Below are 18936 nucleotides of genomic sequence, written 5' to 3'. Positions count from 1 at the left end.
TTCCTCAAGTTCCTCATGAGGAGCTACTAATGCATCTTTCCAAACCATTTCTAATGAGAAAGATTGTAAAGCAGTGCTTGTTGTCAAGGCTTGTGTATCAACAACCTTTCTCTTTTTTTAGGCTTTTCTTTAGAATAGCTTTATGTTGAGGACTATAAAATACTTCTATTGGTGAAATCTCTTCAGCATTCAATTGAACCGCAGTGGTTGGAGATACTGGAATTGTTTCCACGCCAAGTCAAGTGTTGATAGGTGTTTTGAAAATGACACCTAACATTTCGAGGACTCAGGAGAAATAGTCACTGATTGTTGTGCAAAATTGTCAGGAGTGTTTGCTTCAGGCATTGTTATTTCTTTTCCTAATTGTGCCGTGTTGAAGTGATCTCCACAAATGTTTGGCAATCCTTAGCAATTTCATTAACCAATGGATTCATTAAAGAGGTTTGTTCATGAGAATCTGTAGAAGAAATTTGGACTGGGGTGGTAGCTTGAGGAGTGACCTGTGTTGAAGAACTAGTAGCTTTTTCTATGATACAAGGGATAGAGGAAGAACCCTCAAAATCAAAATGGGGGTTGGTAGCCATCATTTTTTGTATATTCCTCTTCCTCCCAATTTCAGCCTCTAACTCTTTTTGCCTAGCCTTATCTTCTTTAAACTTCTCAAAGCTGGCTAACAATTCCTTCCTAATCTCCCCAAAATTTCTAGTGAGGTACATGGAGTGATTTGGCCTCTAATCCCCGCCAAGTGTTGTTTCAGCCTATTAATGCCCCCAGGACCTTCCTTAATTTTCCTATGGCAAAATTTGCAATGCACTTGACTTTCAATCATTTCAACATATGCCCAAGCAGCATCTTTCACTCTAGGTGCCATTTTTTGAATTGGAAATGAAAGCAAACACTCTCAAAAAAAAAAAACATTGATTCATTTCTTTCACAAAAAACACTCTTTAGGATTTCTAGAAACCAACTCCTCAATGCTGCTCCAAATGGCTGCCCAAGAAGCTCCTCACTCCAGCTACAATGTTTGCCCAAGACTCCTCACTGCTGCTCCAAAAACAAACTCAACAACTCCTCCCAAACTTTCACTGAAATTCTCACTCAAATGCATGAGATGGCTGTGAGAGAATAAGAGGTGCTGAGTGGGTTAAATAGGGTTTGGGAGGTGGGAATGGACCCCAAAGACCAACAAACCAATTAATAAAACCTTTGGAGTCCCCCACACTCAGCAAAAATCAAAAAAAATTTAGAAAGCCATTTTTTTGGGTTCACTGGCCGCTGTACGTAACCCAGTCGAGTTGATACAAACTCGGCCAGCTCGATATTAACCCGACCGGCCGAACCAATTCAATGGCCGGGTCACAAATTTCAAGGCTGGCTCGGACCAACTCAACCGAGTCGGTTCTGAGCCGTCCGTTTTTTAAAACACTGATATCAACATAGTTAAAACCATATAATGGGTGGTCCCACCTGCCACATCATCACCTTAATCGCAATCGCAACTTCCGGAGGTCTTCTCATAACATAGTCAATCCCCTACAGCCGACAGAGCGGATGCGGTATACAATAAATTGTTTTTGATAAGCTCATTGGGTACACAAATCTATTGCAATCGGCGGTCCGTTGTGTCCACACCCTTAATGCAATCAGCGTTTTGACATTTATTTGAAACGTGCGACTCAATGGACGCGATATCATATTGAGTCATATTAGAGTGGTACAGTTAGGTCCGCAATAATATCGCAATTGGTGTTTTTTAACATGACATCCTTTAAGACTTGCGGTACATAACTTCTGACGCGGCGGACGCGATATAACATAACAGTGTATTATAATAGAGCAGTCGGGTCCGCATATATATCACAATCAGCAATTTGAATAGAACATCCCTTTATGGCTTGCGATTATGCGATGAATGCGATATTGTATGGGGCTGTTACAATAACCTGTTTCGGGTCCATAGTACATATCGCATCGGGGGTTTTGGGTAGTGGCACATAATAGACCGTTGGTAAAGTCGCCGATATAAAGCCGTCGATGTGTTTTATTACATGTGTTGAGGATTTTAATGGGTTTCCATGGTTTAATACTCCCTCTGCTTATTTCTTCGATATTACTGTTAACTCCTCCGTTAACACTGTTTATGCTCCTCCGCTACGTGTTCCTCTTTGTTTCTTAGTTCTTTCCTTTTCCGCTGTGTGTTCCTCTTTGCTCCTTCCGATGAACTTCTTCCTCTTACTCTTTGGCTTTCTCTTTTGATGACTTCTAATATCTTTCCTCCTCGACTTTCCTTCTTGGGTCTACTGCTCTTGTTGCTTCACGGATCTGCTCTGCTTGGCTTCACATCATTATTTAGTATCCAGAATATTGCCATATTGACATCAATGAAAATCTAGATCAACAGAAAGTTGTATTGTTTTGCATTTCATTAATCCTTGGCAAGTTAGAATAGAATTCACTGAGTTTACATTTGGTATCATCATATTGACTTTCAATATCAACACCTTCATCAACCAATAAATCAACCAACTTGTTTTGAGCCTTTATCAAACTTAATTTGTTGCAGAGGAGTTGAAGTTGTAGGTTTAACTCATTAGCTTCATGCTTGAATTTGGCAAGGTATAAAGCACTTGCCTCTGTTTGCTCTATCTTTTGTTGCAACTCATTTATCCTGTCATCCCTCTGCTTAATTTCAGATTCATATTGACTCTAATCAATGTAACCTCTACTTTCATTTGCGCTTGAAACTGTGAAGACTCTTGTTCCAGCTGTTGAATTCTTTCTTCATTCTCCTTCATAAATTCTTTGACTCGGCTGCTTTATCTGCACTATTAGTAGCATAAACTCCTACATATTGGGTTAATTCCTCAAGTTCCTCATGAGGAGCTACTAATGCATCTTTCCAAACCATTTCTAATGAGAAAGATTGTAAAGTAGTGCTTGTTGTGAAGGCTTGTGTATCAACAACCTTTCTCTTTTTTTAGGCTTTTCTTTAGAATAGCTTTATGTTGAGGACTATAAAATACTTCTATTGGTGAAATCTCTTCAACATTCAATTGAACCGCAATGGTTGGAGATACTGGAATTGTTTCCACGCCAAGTCAAGTGTTGATAGGTGTTTTGAAAATGACACCTAACATTTCGAGGACTCGGGAGAAATAGTCACTGATTGTTGTGCAAAATTGTCGGGAGAGTTTGCTTTAGGCATTGTTATTTCTTTTCCTAATTGGCTGGTGTTGAAGTGATCTCCACAAATGTTTGGCAATCCTTAGCAATTTCATTAACCAATGGATTCATTGAAGAGGTTTGTTCATGAGAATCTGTAGAAGAAATTTGGACTAGGGTGGTAGCTTGAGGAGTGACCTGTGTTGAAGAACTGGTAGCTTTTTCTATGATACCATCACCTTCAAGTAGCATAAGCAAATGAAGAGGTAAGGCAGAACTTTGGGTGCCTCTAAAAACAAGAAAATGTTGATAGTTGTCTAGAGAGAACTGCTTTGCTTTATTGCAAACGGGTGCACAAGAAGAAGCTCCACAAAACACATTATCGTATTGATTGACTTCATGAACTAACTTTTGATGTGTGCATTGTTAACTATATTCTCAACCACTTTTCAAGGATCATGGGGCTTGGCAGGAATGGTGACAAGTTTCAACTTGTGGAAAGGCACGAGTTCTTTCTCAGCGTGCAGATAATTTTGAAGGGTAAATAAACCAATTTGCAAATGAAGTGTGGCCAAATATTTTCGAAGGCTTTCTTTAACTAAAGGGTTATGTCGGTCTCAAAAGTTTGATTTGTAATTTCTCTGCATAATAGCTTGTCTGGAATGTAAAGAGGCGAAACATGAGGACTACCATTGCTTCTCCAAACCCTAATGTAAGTAAAAAGCTCTTTGGCGAACCAATCCCCAATTCTTGACAAACAATCCATAGCAACAGAAGACATTCTAGGATGTTTAGAACTAAAAATGATTTGATAAAGGGGAATCATTACGAGGTGACAAATGCGGTAAAAATGATTGAAATAGTTTTCTTCCCATAATATACTATGGTAGACGTGGATGGGAAGGGTCGGTAAGTGTCCATTTCCATACCATACATGGAAAGTCTAAAAAGAAACAAATGTCGTCCATTACATAAGCAGAAATGTAAAAAGGCAAGTAGTGAGCGGTCGTATGTTTAGAGCGAAAATTAAAAATGTGTTTGGCTAAATTATCAAACAGAATTTGGGCCCAATTAAAAATAAAACCATCGGAAGCCCTTTCAATAAGTGTGACCTAGTCTACAAGGAATTGTGAGACGTTTTGATGGGCGAACAACCGACAAAGCATGGAAGCAACATAGAAATAAGGATGAGCTAAAGATTGGATGGCATACAAGCTAGAGGACTCTTCTTTATGCTTATTTGAGTCACTTCTCCATTCTCTAATTAAGCTAGGAAGTCCTTTTTGTTTGCCCTCACATTCTTCTTTCGTGAAGCTTTCAATGAACTAAGAATTATAGACTGGATGCGACTTAGGAAAATGATACATACCGTGAATATGTTGTGCCTTGAAAGAATCAATGAGTGTTCCTCGCGAGGTGACAAATTGTCTTTCAGTGATGTTGACATTCGCTAGCACTCAGAGAATCATATCTGTGTAAGGGAGAAGCCTTGGATGCGTGACAATTCTGTGTAGGTGGGATTTGGCAACATCTTTGTTCTTTGTTTCGGAAGTTTTGTTGCCACCGTAGTCTACAGTTGCCGCCATTGGAGGTTCAAAATCTTCCACTGGCAATTCCTCCTCAAGCAGCTCATATATGGCATTCCAAGACGAAACGCCATATTCTCTTGTGCACACAATATCAAAGAAGAGAAAGGTCTAGCAACTTTTCATCAATCATTTCTTTGAATGGCCCGGTTGGTTGTTGTGAAGGAGTTTTCTTCTTACGCTTCGCCATTCTAACAATTGGTACAGAGCTTTCCACAGAAATCGGTTGCAACAGAGAAAACAAGAATTAGAGGGTTTTTACCGAATACATCCTATATAATTACAACTTAATACAATTTCAATCAATCAAAAGAGGCATTAAAATCTAGCATGCAACAATTACTCAGATTGAAAGGTGGTAAGTATGAGAATTTAATATATGTGTGCTTTTCAATTATTCATTAACAGGTGACAGCGGATAAAAAACGACAGATGGCGTAATTTAATTGAATGAAAAGGTGAGTTGATAGGTGATGTGGTTGTTTACATCATCCTGCAAGGTAAGACCTCAAAAGGAACAAAGGATGCGCTCTTAAGGAATCATCAGGCTGACTAAGCTTGGGATGACATTGATGGGACATGCATGTTCCAATAAAACATTGTATAAGTGCCAAGTAGATGCACTGAGTCATCCCGGGAGAAAAAGCCCAGAAGGAACAAAGAGTTTGCGCAATGCAAAGGGTAAGGATGATGTGAGTGGAAATACGTGGAAAGGGATAGGTTCATCGTCCAATGATAAAGCGAAGGGAAAAGCGGGAGTGGGGCCAAAAGTTGAAGTAAGATGATAAGCTATCGCGACGCTAGACTACCCTAATGCTTTCAAAAGGATGCATAGTATGTATCTCCTAGGGGAGGAGGGTCAGCATGACGTGTATAAGGGAAGGTACAAGGACCAATGAAAAGGCTACAAGCCGCATGATATGATAGAAGGAGGGCCCATGTAAACTGTTGAGTCGTCCTGGGAGGCAGACCTCAAAAGAATTTAAAAGAGTGCGACTTGTGAACGCCTCGAGGAAAAGCCTTCAGGCAACGTGTCAAGCAGAGAAGTAAAGACTGTAAAAGCATTAATATAAAGATTTATTAAGGCTGAAAAAAGACTGATACAAAGGATTTACTCAACTTATGCTCGACTGCAGTTGTTGTTAGCCTTGGGCCTTATTATATTTTATTAATAATGCATAAAATTCATCCTTAACCCAAATATCCACAAATGCTCAATTGATGGCAAAGAAATCTATGGATTTTCCATTGTTTGTTGGCTAAGAAATGGTCGGAAGGCTCACACTACCCTCAAAGCTCAATCTTAGCACAAGAAAAAACCCAAAATGACCCTCAAAATCCCGAACCAAAGCTATTGTCACAACGATTTAAGCAGCATGCCAATAAATCAAGGTCGTCTGGCAATAATTAGGGAAATTATTGTGATAAATTAAATTATCACAATAATCTTAAATTCAACAAATTATAACGATAATATGGGAAACCTTTGATTCGACGATAATTCTGATATTACTGCGATATGTGCAACATTGATTATAACACTCATGGGGTAGACCATACTCCCACATTGGACAAAAACAGAGGTCGGGAACTTACAATACAAACCCAAAAAAAACATCAAAAACGCTCCAATTAAAATACGCTAGCTAGGAGGAGGCTGGAGCGGGAGGGGTGCTGTTTTGCCCCAATGGAAAAGTTTGGAAAAAAATTGCCTAGGGATTAGGAATAGCAACAAACAACCAGGCCAAAGCTTATGGATTATGGCAAGGGTTGAGATTGGCTTCAGTCGATGGAATAATTGTTAGTTTTTGTAGCAACAGATGTGTTCGAGCAACAAAATTTGGTGGAGAGGCTAGAATTCATGTATTCTCCAAAACCCAAAAATTGTTTTTGGAAATTCTACCTAGAGACGACTTAATTAAAATAATTAATCATTTTTTAATGTTTCCTAAGTCTAAACTTAGGAAATCTGATTAATTAAAGGGTATTATTTAAGTCATGGTGAGAATCTTCTATAAAAAGACATGGATCAAGTTCTATTTAGTATTTAATATTAGCCATCGATTATGTTTTAATCATGGTCGTTGATGTCTCAACAAGAGATTATAAGAAGAAACTCAATGGGGCTTGGAGGACACACAATAGACTAGAAATTTGATTTCCTGAGTAGCAGCGCTGAGTTGCTGGAGAGAGAGCTAGTGAGCTTGAAGCAGTGAGAGAGGGGCAGGGATAGTAAGGCCAGAGGGAAATTTCCTAGTTCCGGTGAGTGCATTGCAGAGAGGCAGTGAGTGCCACAAAGAGGCAGTGAGTGCCATAGAGAGGCAGCGCAGAGCCACGTAGAGGCAGCACAGTGCTTCAGAGGGATTCTGTATTTTGCTTGGGAGAAGAGGTGACTCAGTGCCAGAAGCTGGAGAAAGAGTCCAGAGGCCAGGATGATCCATCTTTCAGACAACAGTTGATCAGATAGCGAAAAGGAAGCATTTTCGAGTTGTGGGACATAGTACTGCATAGGTTAACACAGTGACTGGGCAGAGGCAGCAGAGAGTAGCTCAACTTGAGCCAAGGTCAGTGTCGAATCGCTTGTGGGAGTGAGATTTTTTTCACTAGACTTATTGTCAATCATTTCTCTGTATGGATTGCTAGATTTGAGCATCCATATTTTTGTACTCAGATTTACTCCTGCATAATATTAAAACCCTCGGCTGCTGCACCGGTTTTCCTAAGTTGGGTTTTCCGGGGGACTTAGTCCAAAAATAATTGTGTATTTCTGTGTGTGCGCGCGCATCTATTCTTTCAGCATTTTAATTTCTTCCACAGTATTTTATTTGTGAACGCTGCATTGTATTAGTTTCGATATTTACTGTAGAACACAATAAATAATTTGTTCAATTCATTTAACAAATAGAAGAAACTAAATCAGTTGTTGCCCTAGGATTCTGGGATTCGAAATTTTCACAATAACCCTACTATTTGTCTTTGGGGACTCCGTCATCACAATTAAGAAGTGTATAGAATGGACCAAAAGCAAGGATCAAGATCAAAACCCAATTTTGCAAAGAATCTTTCTTTTGTTGGACAAGTTTGAAGTTATAGACCTTTACCACATAAGAAGAGAAAATAATAGGCCCGCAGATGATCAAGCCAATAGGGTCGTCATCTTACAACAAGGCGATCTTAGGGTGGACAATAGCGCACTATCTAAATGTCACATCCCTTGAAAAAACTAAACTAGAGATCCTCGGTCGGCAGGATAAGCCTTGAGAAGTGTGAACTATCTGACAGTCTGATTAAATGCATAAGGAATATACAAGTACATCTGTTTTGCAAAGGAAGGGTCAGGGATATGCCAGATCCATCATACTCCAAATGGAAATTAATGAACAAGTATGGCAAGATCAAGGACACCTGGAAGTTTGTCGGCAAAGTTTTAATGCAAAGAGGTCGTGAAGGAAGGGCGCCTTATGAGAACGAGAAGGATCGTAACAGTCCGTTCGTGTGCAAAATTTTCTTGAAGCGAGAAGTAATAGAATTAAAATCATCTACAAGAAGAGAATTTATGGAGAAAATTGATTCCCTCCAACGTTGTCAATTTGGAACTGCTCTTGGCTATAAGGCGGATAATAGGGAGAGCATACGCATTATGGTCAATTGCTCACCCTCTCTGCGATAAGGCAATGGCTTCTCCTTCTGGGAATGGAGCAGGTGACTACTCAAATAGTTATGGTGATTTCTGGGGTAAAGTGGAAGCAATGATCTCTCGGATTGGAGGATAAATACTAAATCAAGCCAGCACTCATTTCTCCCTTGTGATAGGCCAATTGGAGGGCCTGCAGAAAGACATGGAGCTTGTACAGGTTGCCTCGCGGGTAATAATGACAAAGATTGAGAACTTAGACAGACCGGAAGGTAGAGACCGTAGAGGAGAAAGTTGAAATTGCGGTAGTGTTTGTTTTGAAACAAGTGTTTGGAGTTGGGGAAGGTGGCGTCAATGTGTAAGTTGGAGACGAACGAGAGCTCCCTCCCAGGAAATCCATCATGCGGCACTTCGGAGTGATCCTAAGGATGCAAGTCAGCCAGAGGAGGTTGCAGCAACTGAGATGGAGGAAGTTGAACATGGCAGTTAGTTCTTATATGCAGTAGTTAGCTTATACTTGTAGTTTTTTATGGTTTGTGAATATGTTATGTTTAATGGCATTACTTGGCGGGCATATAAGCCAAATGTTGTAAGAAAGTTGAACTAGATATCTCTGAAATCTCCTGATCTTTGGTCAGAGCTATTTTGGAGGAATTTAGACATGAAACTATTGTTGAATGTATTGGTTCTAGCCAGATTCCAACTTATTTAATATATAATATATGTTTCTTTAAAAAAAATACCCTAGCTACTACATAAGAGTTAAATCCTCCATTCAAAGACAGCAAAAAGAGGTATATCTAATGAACATTGCATATGTTATACTATATCTTGAAAAACAAAGAAAAGGAAGGAAATTCTTTTACATACATAGAAATATGGATATGGTACACTGGAGTAGATCTCCACTCCACAAATGCTCAGCTGATGGCAAAGAAAAATATGGATTTTCCCTTGTTTGCTAATTGAGAAATGGTCACAAGGCTCACACTACACTCAGAGCTCAGTGTCAACCCAAGAAAAACCCAAAACGACCCTCAAACCGAAACCAAAGCTTTTATCACGGAGATTTAAGTAGCAGGGCAATAAATTGGGGTCGTCTTGTACAAATTAGGGAAATTATAACGATAAATTAAGTCATTGTAATAATTTCAAATTCAACAAATTGCGATAACTACCAGCAATAATATTGTTATAATTATGACATTACCGTGATATGTGCAACACTAATCAAAACCCCTCAACCAACATCCAAATACCCCTCCAGTTGTGAAAGAATGCCATATTATGTAGGGTGCCCAAGTAATTAACCTTCACATAAATAAAAATGATCAAGTTAACATTTGAATGGTTAAATCAACCTCAACATGTGTGCACAAAGCTTAATGCTCTAATATAACCACCATCCACCTAATTCATCCAGTTTGACGAGGGGATGTAAAAGGCTTGACTGTTTCTTTGTACCCTACACCACCCTGTTGATTTTTGGTATACCTTGGACAAGTGGTTTCCCATGGGTTAGTCTCTACCTAGAGAAAGTGTCCAAAATAACTATTTTCCTAAGTGTGACTTTATAAAGTGAAAGTGATTTTATAAGTGATAAAGTCAATGTTAAACTATAAAATGAAAAGTGACTTTAGACATAAAGTACAACGTGGGTATTTTATTTAATGGATGAGTTAAAAGATAGAAAGTGAGAATTAAATGCACATTTGTTCTCACCGCTTGATCTAAATGAATCTGAGCCATTAGATCTTAGGGCTGCCCAAAAGTCATTTAGGAAAACGAAAGGGGGAAAAGAAAAGAGAGATTGCATTCATTCTTCATGAGCAAATTGGAGAAAGGAGGCCGAGAGCTAGAGAAAAGTTCTGAAGGAGAAATTTGTTGCAACAAGCTGAAGGAATGATTTATGGGCAAAGTTGGGCACGGAAATCAAGGCATAGAAGACAGCATAAGGTACAGTACGAACAACACTTAATGTTGTGAGCTACATGCCGTTCGAGAGAAGTTTTTGAGATTAAAAAAATGAAAAATTTGTACAGTGGTACAGAAATCCGTACAGTACAGTATGTACAGACCGTATCCGTACAATACATATTTTCAGCTTCAAGTGGGCATGGAAATCGAGGCAAAGTGGGCACGGTTTTCAAGGAGTTTTGGGCTAAAGAGATAAGTTGTATTTTGCTATTTTGTTTTATCTGCAAATGTATTTTTCCTGAACTTGAAAGATAAAAAAATTTGAAAAGCTCTCTAACAAGTATTCCCCAGAGAAGATTGAAGGGGTTTTGCCTGGGTCTAAGTTGACCAAAAATCTGTGTGTATTTTTATGTGTGTTGCTGGTCTGTTTATGTCCATATTTATTTTCAGCATGTGTTGACAGTCCCATGTGTTTTAATCTGAAAATTTCATTTCCAGAATTCTATATGTTGAATGTATGTTTATGGGAAAGGGCATTTAACCAATGTTCCACTGAGTTTCCGGGACGGGAAACGCGGGAGCGAGGATACAGACGTATATAAGCAACCCCAAAATTTAGGGAATTTTCAGGGAAATGGAGAGATGTCAAAGTCATAAAAATTATTAAAAATTTAATATATAAAAATAAAAAAATAAAATCCCAAAAATATGTCAATAACTAAATAGAAAATCTTACTAATTACGTAATGTACATCTAAAGACTAAATATGATCATGATTACATATTAGACTATTATCATTTATGAATTATCAATGATCATTTGACATTTCTGCATTGTAAATCTAAAAGTAAATTACTAAATTGAATCCATCCTTTGACATTATGCAATGTTCCATCTAAATTCATCATTTGGCATGATGCAAGGTACATCTAAATTTAATTATTAAATTCATCATTTGATAATTGAAATTATGCAATGCACATCAAATTTTCAAAAACGATAAAAAGTAAATTCATCATATGACAATCACAATGACGTTATATTGAAGTCTAAAATAGCCATAGAACACTAAACTAAAAGTAAACATAGAAAGCACTCAACAGTGAAATACTAGTAAATTTCTCAAAAAGTACTAAATAATATTAATAAATATTAAGTTTTAAGTTTTAATATACTTTTCTTTCTCATATTTTTGTTATTGTTTTTAAATTTTTTTAAGTTTTGAATTTTAATATAATTTAATTTATTTATTTAAAAAAAAATCAAGTTTTGACAAATTTCAAGTTTTAATATAGTTTCATTTTTCTTATATTTTATTTAATTTTTAAATTTTTTCATATATTTAAATTTGTATTTTTTTAATTTTTAATGTTTTCAAACAATTATTAGACTGCAAAGGAGTCACGTTTCATCGCTAGAAAAAAACGTCCCCCGGAGTTTCCCAAAATGGGGATGAGGGGGAAACGTTTCCCTAGGAGTTTCCTAGTCCCCAGAGCGTGGGGGAGCGCCGGGGGGCGTCCCCCACCTTGGAGGAGGAATTGGGATTGCAGGAAATTTTTTAGTCCTCAAATTTCAACACACCCTTGGTGCTCAACCTAGTGTGTCATTAGGAGGGGTTATTCTACATGGTTCTCTTATGTTGAATATGTGGAAGGTGGACATTTTTGACATTAGATTGTCAAAAACATCATCAATTTGACTTCTCTCGATGTTTTTTTTAACTTCTTGTTCTTCACTTTACTTGCTTGGAAGGCTTCAAGATAACCTTGCATTTATTTTTTTATATTGCTAGAGACTTTGTGCAATGTTTTACTTGGCCTCATTCATGTGCAAAGTGTTGTTTTATCCTATGGATACCTCCACCTTTAACTCTCTTCCCATAACAGTTGCATGTATTTTTCCCCTTTTCATCCAAATGGCAATGAACCCATCTTGGACCCCTCTTCCCCTTAGCAGGCCTGACAATTTTTCTGCCAAGAAACAAAAATATGCAAGTAAAACCCTAGGAATTCTTATTTACCATAGAAAATAACAACAATTGTCAAGAGAAGAAGAAGAGCAACCTTGGCATACCTTCACAAGCCTTCCAAATACTGAGAAGAAGAGTCGCTCCTAACAACAGATAAACAAAACAAAAAAAAATAGCTATCTGAGAACCCACAAAAATCTAGAAATGAACCATTCAATCATCTCCAAAAACAACCCAAAAAAATCACAAATCAAAAAATCAGAGGATGAATTGTTAAACAACAAGAAAAATATAAAGATCTCGACAATATGTTTTGCAATGAATTATTAGAAAAAGATGATGAAATTTCTCACCTAAATGACAGAGTCAAAAATTACTTTCACAAATCAAGAAGACAAAGGTTATGAAGCGGTGTAATAAAAGATGCAACAAGGGAAGGAAGATCTCGAAAATGTATTCAAGAAAAATCTAGAAAAAAAAAGATGAAGAAAATTGTCAATTAAGGAACCTTAATCAAATGCTATTGGAACAAATCAGAAGGTTAAAAGATGAGAAGCTTGAGAATCAAGACATTAAAAATAAAGTCAACAAATTAGAAAATCACGAACTTTCATGTCTAAGAAATCATAATGAAAACCCACTTACACAAATTGGGAAGCTTAATAATAATAAGTCATCACTGAAAAATAAGTTAGAACAACTTATCAAGAAGGAAGCATCAAAGTCTTTAAATGTAAAAATTCAAGTTGTGTAGGAAGGAACAAACACAAATCCAATCAACATCACAACTCAAGATGGTACAAATCCAGTTGAAAGATATCTTCAAATGTTGAAATATAAATGATAGAAATTCCAAGTACACTTACTAATAAAAATTTAGCAATCAACAGAGAAACACCAATGCATGAAGAATATATAATGCCAAAAGTAAATCGAGAAAACATTACAAGTGCAATAAGGTAAGGTCATGCTACAAAGACACCTTATCAACATCCTAATAGGCTAATCACAAGGGCATGTACATTAATCGATCAATGTATCAACATCGCTCAAAATGATAACAATTGATCTATCTACTAAAGAATATTGATGTCAGCGCAATTGAGCCTCACAATAAGAATTCATCTTAGGAATCATATAAGCGCAATGTGCCACAAAAGATCAAATTAAGATGGCCATGTCCTCTTAAAGATTGAAAAGTATGCCCAATGCATAGAAGATCATACCATCATGTATCATCAACCATTTCAACTACAAGAGTAGAGAATTGTGAAACTGTATCCACAATAATAACAAGGATAGGTCTTCCATAAACATGCAAGTACAAAGCATTTCTAAAGGGTAAGGAAATGAAATAAACATTAATATATATAAACATAAATGCCAATAAAAAATAATAATTAATAATTAATGAAGAGGCATCCTAATGAAAGTACATGTCTCTTAGTGAAAAGGCACTTGCTTAGGTATTTATATGGGGTCCTCATTGTATTCAATGATTATCAACATCTCTCATATTTTATTCAATAAACTATTCTAGTCTGGATAGATTCCTTTATATTATTCCAAATGTTTTGGATATCCATTTCATGAACTAAATTGGTTTGTTTCAAATTGTGGACCATGAGCGAAAATAGCAAACTGTGATGTGACTATCTCAAGGTACAAGGGCACACCTGTAGAATCTCAAATCCGCAAGAACCCAGTATGCAAGTTTGAGGCAACCATGGATACATTGCATTGAAGAAAATTACAGGCATGCAGCCCCACTGGACTCTCTCATGCTTTTAGAAAAACATCTTCTATTTGCAGGACTAAGCACAATGATAACGCTGGATCAAGGGCAGTGTTTGCACGAAGCTCATGTGGATCTCTGTGAGAAAGAGGTCTCAAGCCCTATATAAGTTGTAAAGCATCTCTAGGGACATCCAAAATGAATCATTGCAGTGCTAGTAAGCAATGGAAAGAGCGGACAAAAACTTCCTACCCTTAGTTGGACCAAAGGGATAAAAAAGCTCACAATATTGCTAGAAAAAAATGTTGGAAAATGCAAACAAATTACTAAAGAACATGGCCACAAATTTCCTGGAAATTTTATGAAAAGTCAATGTTGGGATCTGCCTCAGTAACTGCCCAGAAGTCTTAGATACTGCACAAAGATAGCAGATTTGTAGCTACATGAGCATGAATTCCAAATCCAGAAACCACAAATTTGCGATGATAGTGAAAATTTCTTTCCAGCTTAAGAACCCATGATTTTTGCAACCACACAACCCATGAATTTACATCTCGAGAGCCCAATAATTCACATCTCTAAGGACCCGCAGATTTGCATATCAAATGCTGAAAATTTTGCGTCTCTGAAACACATGAATTTGTGGCTTCGAAACAAATCAGCTTGCAGTTCAAAGAGCCACGACTTTGCAGCTCCAAAGACCCGCAAATTTGCTGCCAATATTCCTAGTAGGTTGGTTTCTTAGGTAAAAAATATATTAAATCAAATTTGTCTTCCAACTCCTATTTGTTCAACAATATATTACAATAATGTACAAAAAGATGATTGGAAAGGGGCAGGGGATTACGAAGAGTTGGAGTCATGAAAGAATATGCGACATGACTATTGTTTTTCATGTGCCAATCTATGACGTTGTCAAACTGTGTTGGCCCGCTGGTCTAACTTGGCAGTGGATTCTTGATTTGTGATGAGGTGTGCAGTAAATTTATGACATGAACTGGTTGCAGGGTGGGCCATGCAACTTGAATTTTGGGGCATCAGCAACACAGTGAACTCTACCACTCTGAAATGTGCAAGGGGTTGCTCACTGTAATATGTAGCCAATGGTGGTTCTTTTGTGCTATTCCACAACTTTGATACAACGACCAACTCTACAAACCCATAGTTAAAACAAATTCTGGCCAAACTTTTCCTTAGCACAACTCCAACAATCTAGGATTTAGTCCAGCTTTGAACTCATCTAGGATCAAGGAATACTCAAAATTTAATTGCCTTCAGAATCATAGTCACTTGATTGCACAAATTAAGAAGTTAAAGGTAAAAAGAAGTCGCAACAAGAAACACTAAAGCAACTCAGCAGCAAAAAAAATCATTAATTGATGATGAAACAACGACTGATCCCATTGAAATAACGAAGTCATAAGTTTTAAAAACCCAAACTGTGGAAAAAGGAATTAATACATTTCCAAGCAGAATTTTATCAACCAACATATCATCAGAAGTAACAAAAGATTAAGTTTCCAAAATTAAGAAGCAAGATACAAGGATGCTTATCATCATCCAAATTACAAAATTAATTGTATTATTCAACAAGCTAACCAAGGAAAAAATCAATATGAAAAACTAAGTGAAGATCCTGTTATATTGAAGAGAAGCTCAAGTGTGGAATCTTATCATTTCCCAAATCACAGTTGTTGTTGCCACACAGTTTTGCAGGAAATTGAATTAGGGTGGTTCACAATTCGACAGGTCTGCTCAACCCTTCGCAACTCATATCATCAACCATGACAGCATCAAGAACAGAGACTCACACAGAGGCATTACACACCAGAGCAAAATTGTAAAGCCTTTCCGTAAATTTGCTTTAAGGAAAAGACAATATAATAAACATAAATATATAAATGTAAATACTACTAATTAATAATAATAGTTAACTAATGAATAGACACATCCTAATGAAAGGATATGTCTCAACTAGGACATGACCTTTAATTAAAAGGCACCCGCTTTGGTACTCATACAGGGCCCCTCATTGTATTCAACCATTCTATCATCTCTCATATTTTATTCAACACAATATTTTATTCCAGATGGATTCTTTTATGTTATTCAATTTAGTTTAAATATTTATGATATGAACCAGATTGATTTGCATCAAAGAAATGGATCTAATAAACCTCAAGGTTGAGATGAAACATCTGAATTTGCGACAAAAGTCAGATTCTTGAGTTTTCATGGTGTCAAAGCATTTCAGAGATTTCTACACATGAAGTTTTGAAAGCAATTCATGTTAATGGATGCAGCCAAAAAAATAAAGAACGCCATTGACTTTCCCTTTCCATTTTTCTGGATAGAGGATGCTCCTGGAGAGCATGCCTTCTTGGTCCATGACATGAAATATGAATGATATAATATTTACCCTCATCTTTGGCTCTTTAATGAAATATGGAACTAATAGTGAAATTACAAACTTCTGGCGACTGGTCCCATGTACTAGAAGTAAAGATAATACTTGTTAAATTAGAGACACATCAGTCCTATGCATCAAGCAAGTGAACCTACCTTTAACATTGCGCAAGAAAACTATTCAAGGAGGCTAATTTCCCAACAGGATCTCCACTATAATATAACTTTCAGGAACTCAGGCCTGTTATGATGGCTCTTCTTGTTTTTTCAGTTCAAAGATTTATTGTTCCCAGACTTGTAACCTCCTTATGTAAGTCAGTATAATGTATATTTATAACTAGATGTATTTTCTTCATTTTAAGCAAGCAAATATTTAGTAATCCAAGAAGAATTTTTAAAATCTTTTTAAAAACATGATGAAATCTTACCAAAATCTCCTGAAGATCTTTCTCTGTGTATCCACTCACAAGTTTTCCCCTCTCTCTCTTCTTGTATCTGAAAATGGTGTATCCTTCAGCATGAAGTACCAAAGCAACTCAAGAAGAAAGCCAAAAGATAGGAAACTATGATTTAATTGAGAAGCCATTAAAGCAAAATTGCAATGTTATACCATCTTAAAAACACGAACACACATTACCTTCCTTGGGGTCGGGCTGCTTTTAAGATTGTAGTAGTCGTTTCTGTCTTTTTTACTTCCTGTTTCTCCCTGTTTGCCTCTGAAACAAGGGAAGAACAAAATAAAGTGGTGTAAAGAATCATATATCCATGCAAATAAAGATACTATTTTCAATAAAGCATATTTAGCACGATCAAATTTTGGAGGACTCACCTCCATCTTCTGAAGCAGCCACTTGCTGTGATTCACATTACATATTTCCTCGTCAGAGTCTAACAAAAATTGACACCAATATGGAAGAGCATATAAAACTAAATAGGAAAAGAATAACTAAATTAAAGCAAGCTTCTGTCTCGAATCTGCTATCCTAACAAGCAGTCAATGAACTGTCTCGAATCTGCTATCCTAACAAGCAGTCAATGAACAGCATAATGCCACAGCTCAATTCTTTGAGAGCTTGGAAAATGAGATCCTTTGACAGCTAGGAAAATGTGACTGCTCCAATGCTACAAAAAGAAAGCAGATTAACTGCACTTTGTAGACAAAATTCGAACATACCACTTTCAATTTTTTCAAGATATTATCAAATTCAGCAGTATTGAATGTCCAATTATTCGCAACCTTGTCTACACCTACACCTGCACATAACTCAAAGCAGATGCATTCAACAACGATGCTAAATAGCACGTCAAAATGTAGAAAAGAAGTTATAAAACATTAAATATACAATTGAAATCAAACTAGACAGTAACCTGTTGTGTCCTGCTTCTTCTTAACCTTGACATGCTCTTTGATTCCTTGTTTATGTTTTCCCAAGCCTTGGCCTTCTTCCCAACCCTAGCAAATAACACCAATGAAAATTGAAAACTCAGACCACAATGAAAACTCATAATAAATTACCATGTTTCTACCTGCTGTTATTTTCACATCCTCTGAATACAGGAGAATAACGCATTCTAAACTTGAGTAAGCTATCGCAGTCTGTAAAATAATATTGAAGTAACTTTGAAAATACAAGTAAAGTTTAAAATCTCACTTTACAATAAAATGCTGAAGAATTATTGCTATTGAATAATAAAAAATTGATAGCTTTTACAGGTTCTTTACCAAGAAATACACTTCTACAGTAACACATCCAAAGACTTATCATCTATGTTGCATGAGTTCCTGGAACATGGGAACATTGGGAACTTGGGTACGGGTGTCGGGAATGGCCAAAGGTTTCCCAAAAATTTACAGGAAACGGCTAATCGGGAGCGGTTATATTGTTATATAATAAAAAAATTAAAAATATAAAAATAAAAATAAAATACTTTTTTTAATTATATAATTTATATAATAATCAAAATTAATATTGAATCAAAATATTCAAATATTAAAATCAATTTAAATATATAAATATATAATATATAATCTCTCTTATATATAAATATATTCTCTGGGTGTCTCTCTCCCTGAGTCTCTCCCTTTTATATATATAAAATGTCAAGTTCATTAACAATGATCAGTCTTTGAAACAATCTGGCTTAAAAATACAAAGGAACAGTTTTACATATGTTTCTCTAGTTATTCTTAAGAGAAAAAGCAAAGCAACTCTAATGTTTAAGCATTGACTGCCACATACAATATGCACACACAATCTTCTGCGATATATATACATAAACAGCAAAAGAAATACTCATCAGCATGACATCCCAGATATCGCCCTTACATCGAGGTGCCACACGCTTCCTTAACCCATCAAGAGATTGCTCCAGTTTCTCAATTAAGGATATCGGTGTTAAGGATGTCTTTGGCCTTTCTTCCTGCGAAGGTTTCAACATAGGCTCATGTTTTGTGGGCAGTTCAGCATATTTCTCTACAGGCTTTGTATTCCCCAACCCCAGGGAATGCCAGAACTCCAAAAAAAA

The 18936-nt window shown here is 36.6% G+C and overlaps 1 protein-coding gene across 2 annotated transcripts in view; it reads right to left on the bottom strand.

Annotated features, from left to right (window-relative positions):
- LOC149188852 (D111/G-patch domain-containing protein) overlaps window positions 1-18936 on the bottom strand; it is a 157244-nt gene that overhangs the window by 80302 nt on the left and 58006 nt on the right. For both annotated transcript variants that reach the window (XM_089411706.1, XM_089411705.1), the window contains exons 2-6: window positions 17779-17863; window positions 17585-17664; window positions 17240-17264; window positions 17048-17126; window positions 16839-16905 (exon numbers count right to left, since the gene is read on the bottom strand). In XM_089411706.1, the coding sequence (XP_089267832.1) occupies window positions 16839-16905; window positions 17048-17126; window positions 17240-17264; window positions 17585-17664; window positions 17779-17863 (336 nt within the window). The remainder of the gene's footprint in view (window positions 1-16838; window positions 16906-17047; window positions 17127-17239; window positions 17265-17584; window positions 17665-17778; window positions 17864-18936) is intronic.

The sequence above is a fragment of the Pinus tabuliformis genome, chromosome 3_1, assembly GCF_031772625.1.
Source record: "Pinus tabuliformis cultivar Carrire ecotype Pingquan chromosome 3_1, CPIR1, whole genome shotgun sequence".
NCBI classification, from domain to species: Eukaryota; Viridiplantae; Streptophyta; class Pinopsida; order Pinales; family Pinaceae; genus Pinus; species Pinus tabuliformis.
Note: the sequence above shows the minus strand (reverse complement) of the source record. Positions and strands in the feature narration are given on the sequence as shown.